General features: G+C 37.0%; 1 protein-coding gene across 1 annotated transcript in view; it reads right to left on the bottom strand.

The window, feature by feature from the left end:
- Window positions 1–2,191: 2,191 nt before the first annotated feature.
- The window catches only part of LOC106133434 (calcium-transporting ATPase type 2C member 1), a 36,614-nt gene continuing 29,977 nt past the window's right edge, over window positions 2,192–8,828 (bottom strand). The window contains exons 14-19 of the mRNA XM_060946417.1: window positions 8,332–8,461; window positions 7,349–7,518; window positions 6,052–6,215; window positions 4,897–5,030; window positions 3,734–3,837; window positions 2,192–3,343 (exon numbers count right to left, since the gene is read on the bottom strand). Of these exons, the coding sequence (XP_060802400.1) occupies window positions 3,207–3,343; window positions 3,734–3,837; window positions 4,897–5,030; window positions 6,052–6,215; window positions 7,349–7,518; window positions 8,332–8,461 (839 nt within the window). The 3' untranslated portion in view covers window positions 2,192–3,206. The remainder of the gene's footprint in view (window positions 3,344–3,733; window positions 3,838–4,896; window positions 5,031–6,051; window positions 6,216–7,348; window positions 7,519–8,331; window positions 8,462–8,828) is intronic.

Here is an 8,828-nt window from a genome sequence, read left to right as displayed (position 1 = left end):
TCATCGCCAACACTAGCAAAGGCTAATGATTATTTGTTAATAATTATTGATTTTTTCAAATATTTAAATTCATTAAAGATATGATTTAAAATCACCAATGGGGATTCTCTGTCTCTAATTTTAATGAACTCTTGAACAGAAATATATTTAATGTATTTTTGGATTGATACTAATTTCTTAAATCATTAGACATGCAACATTTAATTTCAAGTCGACAAATACTTACATAGCCGCCATTTTGTTTAGGTTGGCCATTTTGAATGCAAAGCATAATGATATAATATAATACCTACAACTTTAAGATGTAACACAAACGTACAATGAGATTGAAATAGAATTAATAAGTTTATTAAAAATTACAAATAAATAAATTAACCTACCGCCACCTTTTCAATATATCAAGCACCAATCTTAGACCGACCTTACTGTTCCCTCAATAATAAGATTAGGATATCTACCACAAATATATTTTATTTAAACTTTATGCACGTAAAATGTGCAACAGGTGGACTTTATGCCACAAGACATTCTCGAGTCTGCCAGTCGAATCTTTGGACCAAACTGAGAGATATTAATCTTAACTCGATAAAAATATCAATTTTGCATATCAACGATATGCATTTTTTTAAAGTAATTTCTAATAAACAGTAGCTTCTTTTAGGCTTTTAAATATATTAAATCAGTAAGTTCAAATAACACAGCTTGGTATTTTTCATATAAATCATTTTTATTATTTGCGCCTCCTAACGTACAATCCGATTATGTTTTTTAAACGCGAGCCGTGCGTTTCAATAAAAATTTGAAATTAACCAATCACAGCTCACCGTTAATGGCAGTTTGTACATGATTGGTCGACTGCCTGCTCTCATCACGTGACTACCAGAATTTACGTCATAGGGAACAGTAATGTACGCACTAACGATCACCGTCAGTTATCACCTATCTCTTTTTATCACAGCCGCACTCACTCAAACTAAACTCTTGTACGTTATGAAGTGAGAAAAAAATGTTTGAGATTAAATTGTGACTAATACTTGTATAAAGAAGGGGAATATACATAACTTAAATTGTATCGAAAATGTCCCTTAAGTCCTAATTTTCAATGACTGATAGAATGATAGATTATTTGAAAAAGAAATCATTTCTTTTTCAGAAATGTTTCAGTCACAATTTAATCCAGCAAACTTAACTAGAGATAACAGGATTTTAAACATATTCTTTATACTCAGATATAAAGATTTTAAATTAACATAGATAGAATAAGTGGTCCTTTATCGCCTTTGATTTAATAAAAGGTTAAAAATTCAATCGAACTGAGTACCTACATTTATAAAGTTGGTTAAAAAATAGAAATTATCGCGGTCTAAAGTTTTTGACAAATTATATTTATATTCACTCAGAAATAAATATCAACGCTAAAATAAATGAATTACGTATAATATTCAATACATTTGATAGACATTAAACAAATACTTCGAATAACTTACAGAGACAAATTCATATATTAAAATACAAAAAGCATACAAAATTATACAATATAAATGCATTTTCCTACCAAATTATTTATGCATGCAAGATTTCGCATAATTTTTATAAACATAGATAATGTCGTGCATGTAAGACAGAAATTAAACATATTTACACGCATATTTTTATGAGTGCCATGGAAATAAATAAACACATAATTGTCAAAAAAAACACCTTGAAAATTTTTGGATACCCCTCCGTCACTCTCTGATTGATGAAACTGGAAAGAGATGGAGGGAAAAGCAAAAAAAAATTCAATTTATTTTTCTGAATGAGATGGTAAAAGGACAAAAAATAATTCGAGGCAATTTATTTTTTTTATTATAATATTTCATTTTAATGGTTATTAGTTGGTTTTCCAGGTTAGATTTCTATGTCTTTACTAAATTGTATGGATACATAAAAATAGACCAATAATCATGTCCCTTTTAGAAAACGGACTATCATTGGTCCATAAATACACCAACTAGGATGGAATTCCCGTATCAGTTACAATTCTATTCAAATGGTAACAGAAAATGAAATAGTTCTATCATGACGTCTCTGTCTAATACATGAGTATATACCTAACGCGTGAAAAAGACAAAGCGATACGATACGGTATTTTACCAATGTTTTTGTGATAAAATTTTTAACTCAAGCATTTAACATACATATATTTTATTCAATATGAAATAAGGGTATTATTTATTGTTATCATCAAATAATTATGTGATAAACGTACTTTGATTTAAGCCGATATTGTGTAATGATTTAAAACGCGAGTCAAAATGTATGATCCGACATTATTATATACTAATTCTATAATAACAGTACAGTCGGTGACAAATAAATCTGACCCCCCTCCTACTCTTTGCCATATAAAACGAGATAGTTTTTTTTCACTCCCAACTGTACATGCAAAACCTACCTGCAAGATTCAAATTTTTTACTCTAATATCAAATTAAAGTTCTTAGAAATTAAGCATTTATTATAATATGTAGTCGCATTTTTAACATATATAGGGAGTTGAAATTGTAATTGTAAGACAATTTTCTGTTTTACAAGCTTGTTCCTAAAAACCTCACTATTCACATCAAAAACTAATAAAAAAGCCGACATGCATTTTTATGTACATGCCATAAACATTACCACTATGTGCTATAACACAAGGTTTTACAATAGTTTGCAACATTAAAACTTCATGTCTTATACAAAAACATGCATAATTCTTTCACCAATCATAATTCAAACACAAAGACAAGAATCGCGTCTAAAAACCACAATAAACTTACACTACACCCGAAAGATCTAAGCGACACTAATCGAATAAAAAAATCACTGACAACAAAAATTCACTAGAACACTTATGCATAACAATAAATAAATTAACTCTTAAAAAAACACCGAGAATACTGCGGGCAGCGAGCGAAAAAAAAAACAATTTAAAAACGAATAGGAATATCGATTTTGCCGTCGCTAATCGAGAACGGTCCGTCCTGTCCACTGTTGCCGCACCGGCTATTGTCACTGTAAATGCACGCGTCGTTGCCACCCCGTGCGTTTCCCGCGTTCGAAATCGAACCGGGTATTTTAATTTCGCGCGGGAAACTGTCGCATTGACAGCTGTCACTGTCACAACGACAGTAGCCGCGCACGCGCCGTGGCGAGCTTACTGCGCCTTCCTCTGCGTCTCGTGTCATACGAAATCCATCGCGTCGTGCGACTTCGTGGCGAACTTACCGAACGAACGCTTCTTCAGTGCGCGTTCGATCACTTTCTTGACTTCGCTTACGATGAAGACGCTGGACGTGAGGCAGACTAGGAATATGAGATCTGGAAAGAGATTTAACGTTATCATTAGATTGTATTATTAAAATGCAACAATTAGCTTATTTGAGTAAAATTATCGCTCTCATAAACCAAACTCAATGGAATTTCATAGATAATTTGAATTTACTTAGCAGTAACTCTATCAGATGCTTTTTTACGGTGAGGGGTGAGGGAAAGCATGTTAAGAAATCCCAATTCAGGCAACTGGACGTAACTCTGATCCACTATAGGTTAGGTTCCTCTGTCAAGGTTGCAGAGATCAGACGAGAGTAGCTTGTTGCAAAAACCCTGACACAATCAAGACTCGTGATCACATCATATCCCAGTCTCCTCTCCAGAGATACAAGTACGGAACTGGAACTAACGACAATCGACCCGGCACACTATACTGACCATGTGACGTCAGGGCTTCGGTCTGGAAGATTCTCTGCAGCGGCGGGAAGTACACCACTAGCATCTGCCCCACCAGGCTCAGAGTCACGGCTATCAGGAACATTCTGGAAATATACGAACAAAGTTGACATGTTGTATGATGAAAATGCAATCTAATTAATTTTGACAACTGTCATTGTGACATTTCAATTCCCAATATATTTTTATTTATGTATGTAGTAAGAATAGCTAGTATGCTTCGCGGGTTGTCTTGGAGAACTGTTTGAAATTCGGACACAAAGTCAGGTTAGTCTGAAATAAGCACAATCACAATCTCCACAGAAAGAGAAACGCCTATCGGCGGCTATTCTTTATATCACATTATCACGTCTTTTCCCTTACGGGGTAGACATAGCCAACAGTCTGGAAGAGACTGAAATGCCACGTTCAGCTGTATGGCTCAATGGTGAACTTGAAACAGGACTGTGGCGACATCTCAACGCCACCCGTCACAACATCCAATCACACAACAACTGTCAATCATCGCGAAGAAATTGACGGCTCAGCCAATAGCAGCGAAGAATCCAAATCGCGATTTCAAAGATTTCATGGATTGGAGCTATATATACAACCTCCGACACAACATCGTCTGTCGCGCGGTTCTCCAGGCATAACACCTCGCCTGGCGGAAGCCCTTTGGTGGCGGTCGAGCCGAATCATCGCTCCCGCTACAGGACTATATCATATTGATTTCGATCATTTTCTTGACTTCGCTGACTATGACTTATTTGTTTGAGAATAATACGATCTTGAATAGATTGATTAGGTAGATAGATAAAATCATTTAATTCCAATTTATTACTTCAATTTAAAGTGTTTTCTCTATTTTGTTATTGTCCATAGAAAATAGAAGGACGGAAATAGAAGCAGGTTGGACATACCTACTATTTGTCTATTGATCCCCTTATAGAAAATGCTGTAAAATAATATATTGAAGAAAATGCTGCAGTGCAGTTTGTTACCGCTTCTTCTGCACTGACGCCTTGGAAGCGGCAGTAAACTTAGTTTTTAAGTAATTTATTTGACGTCAACCAATGTTGTTAAACCATACGTTTTGACAATTATTAAGCGATATATAGTATCCTATAGTAATGAATAAAAATTTTGAATTTGAATATACTCACTTGTTAGAAAACAGTCCGACTTGAAACACTGATTTGGTCTGTGAGCGACACGACAACGCATTGAACATGTCGAACAGGACGAAACATGTGAACGTCATGGTCGTGTCGCGCGGCGTTATCTTGTTGTCCGACATCTGGGAACAAAGATTCAAATTCAAATTTCTTTATTTTCCTCCACAATCTTTCTTTTTTTTTTTCTTTTTTAAAACACAGATGGAGTTAGCCTCGAAGTAAGTTCGAAACTTGTGTTACGAGATACTAACTCAACGATACTATATTTTATAATAAATACGTATATAGATCAGTATCCAATCAGAGAAATTATATAGATCAATACTATCTTGGATAAGTAGAGAAGGCCAATCAGAGAAAGTTCGTTTCTCATCATGCCCTGGCCGGGATTCGAACCCGGGACCTCCGGTGACACAGACAAGCGCACTACCGCTGCGCCACAGAGGCCGTCTAAACATAACACAGACTTATAGTAAAAGTAACATGGTATAACTTATTTAAGATTGTGAGAGACTGGTGTCTGAACTAAGCTGAGCTTGTATCTCAGTACACCAGATATTGTGTGTCATTAATTTATTTATTTATTTATCCCGTCTGACCTTCGCAACCATGACTAAATCTTAACCAAGATGACGACGATGACGATGAAGACCTTGAGAATTAGTGATACCTTGTATTCTAAAGCGAACACAGACAGAGACTGGAACAATTTAGTGACAAATGTTTAAGTATCATGTTAAGTATCATGTGAAGGGCAGATCAAGAGTACCCGAAACCGCAGAGAGCTTGCATGTGTAAAAGAAGCGGCGGAACAAACTACAGTGTAGCATTTTCACCGGACGTCGACCTACAAATTCCCTTTATTCATTAATCCCTTATTCATAACTCTTCGTGCAAGTTTGGCAGTTTCGGGTTCTCTTGACCTTAAGAGTTAAGTGATACCTTGCATCTAACGTTGAGAATAAGTGAGTAAATGGAACAACATACATAATAATCAAGTCTATATCCTTTGCTATAACTGAAAAACTGATAGGCCACGTTCAGCCGTTAGACTCAATGATAAAATCCAACGGTGAGAAACAGTGAGAAACCGTAACAATAGAGTGAGAAACATCAAGTTTAACAACAGTTTACTCCACCCACCTCCCTGTTGAACACCCAGAGCGTGCCGGCGATGATGATGGCGGCGGACAGCAGCACGTTGAGCAGCAGCGCGCGCGAGATGATGCGGCGCGTCACGTCGCGCGGCCGCCGCGCCACCACCTCGTGGTCCACCGGCTCCACGCCCAGCGACTGCGCCGGGGGGCCTGGGGGCGGGGGATTGTTACACTCTACTTGCGGGGTGGACGGAGCCGCGGCAGTCTTGGACAGACTGACAGATTTGATCAGAATTTATTGATTGAAATAGATTTTTTACATACATACATACATACATATAACATACATACATATAATCACATCTATATCCCTTGCGGGGTAGACAGAGCCAACAGTCTTGAAAAGACTGATAGGCCATGTTCAACTATTTTGCTTTAAGATAGAATTGAGATTCAAATAGTGACAGGTTGCTAGCCCATCGCCTAAACGAAGAATACCAAGTATATAAGCCCTACCCTTAGGCGCCTTTTACGACATCCATGGGAGAGAGATGGAGTGGTCCTATTCTTTTTTTTTTTATTAGTGCCGGGAACCACGCGGCACTTTTATACAAGCTAAGCGAAAACAAATTAAAAACTATTAGTACGATAAATATATGGCTCCAAATGACCTATTCTTCGATACAACTCTTTATAACTAAGCGAATTACAACGATTTCTTTCCATTTTACGATCATGACTAGTAATCCAGTTACCCGAATGTGCAAATTTCCTCAAGACGTTTTCCCTCGACGTAAGAACATCGGTTGGTATTCAAACTAATGTAGAAGAAAATAATCATCGGCACATGGTCGAAGTGGGATTCGAACCTGTGCGTCTTTACAGCACATGGCATTTTAAAAGGACAACTTACCGCCTCGACCACCAACGCTCTAAAATAGTAGTAGTTTTTTCATCTTTACACTAATTGTATCTGTGATAGTATATCCACAAAATAATAGGCTGGCAACATTAAAAAAGCATTCTTATTTCCTTTTTACCTTTTCCATGTAAGAGTATGTCTTTCCATAATATTTAATTGTTTTGTTTGTTTGTTTGTAAACTCTTTATTGCACATAAAAATAAATGTAACAAAAATATAACATTCATTGAATACAGAAGAATATGTACAATGGCGGACTTATCCCAATCGGGATTTCTTTCAGTCAACCAAAAAAAAAAAGGAAAATTCATAATCAAAGAGAGAGTGCACATATTAAAGTCATTGAGAATGCGTTACTAAAAGTTTAATTTAATTGTTCATGATGGCCCGTGGACACGCATGTATCAAAAAAAAAACTTACCGTCCATAATAATATTGATCCACAATATCTGCATGGCGTTCAACGGATTGGGGATGCCCATCAAAGTGGCTAGAGCGATGAGAGAGAGTGCAGCGATGGACGTGGAGAGTTGGAACCTCACGAAGTTGCGTATGTTGTAGAATATGCATTTGCCCTCTTCGATTGCAGCTCTGGAGAGGAATATCAAAGTTTTATTATGTTTAGATGGCTTGGTCGTGTGGAGAGGATGAATAGAACAGAACAGAACGGAACAGAACGGAACAGAACGGAACGGAACGGAACGGAACGGAACGGAACGGAACGGAACGGAACGGAACGGAACGGAACGGAACGGAACGGAACGGAACGGAACGGATCGGAACGGAACGGAGCGGAACGGAACAGAACAGAATATAATTATCTTCAACATTGTATACAAGGTATCACTTATTGACGTCACATCACTTAAATCTAATTATAACTATTGCCGCTTCCAAATCGCATGTGTAGAAGAAGCGGCGGAACAAACTACACTGCAGCATTTTCACGCGCTTTGTAGTAAAATAGCGGTACATAGTAGATATAATTAGATTTAAGTGATGTGACGTCAATAAGTGATACCTTGTATACAATTTTGAAAAAATAAATCTATTCTCATAGGAATCGTGTCGTGCCGTGCCGTGTGGTTCCCGGCGCCAATACAAAAAAAGAATAGAACCACTCCATCTCTTTCCCATGGATGTCGTAAAAGACGACTAAGGGATAGGCTTACAAACTTGGTATTCTTTTTCAGGCGATGGGCTAGCAACATGTCACTATTCGAATCCCAATTCAATCATTAAGCCGAACAGCTGAACGTGGCCATTCAGTCTTGGATCTGTCTACCCCGCAAGGGATATATAGACGTGATTATATGTTTAATGTTATTATATGTTTGTATCCAATTTTGAAAATACATAAATCTATTCTTATAGGGAGTAAAGGATTAAATGTCGTCAACTCACATGATGGTAGCGAAGTCATCGTCGACCAGTATCATGTCGGCGGCTTCTTTGCACACGTCGGTGCCGTTCTTGCCCATCGCAATGCCGATATCGGCACGTTTCAACGCCACACCGTCGTTCACTCCATCACCTGATATATACATATATTTATTTAAAGTTTATTATTTATATAGCACAATTGGCGGACTTAACGCTAGAAGCATTATCTACCAGTCAACCGTTGAGTTTGACAGAGAACTTTACGTTACGGGGTTAAACTAAATAAATATATTAATACCTACACAAAATATAAAATAAAATACATACATAGTTATAATAAACATACATACAAACAAATACAAAGAATAGGACCACTTCATCTTTTTCCTGTGGATGTCGTAAAAGGCGACTAAGGGATAGGCTTACAAACTTGAGATTATTTTTTTAGGGGATGGGCTAGCAACCTGTGACTATTCGAATCTCAATTCTATCTTAAAGCCAAGTAGCTGAACGTGGCC

This window comes from Amyelois transitella, chromosome 11 (genome assembly GCF_032362555.1).
Source record: "Amyelois transitella isolate CPQ chromosome 11, ilAmyTran1.1, whole genome shotgun sequence".
Classification (NCBI taxonomy): Eukaryota; Metazoa; Arthropoda; class Insecta; order Lepidoptera; family Pyralidae; genus Amyelois; species Amyelois transitella.
Note: the sequence above shows the minus strand (reverse complement) of the source record. Positions and strands in the feature narration are given on the sequence as shown.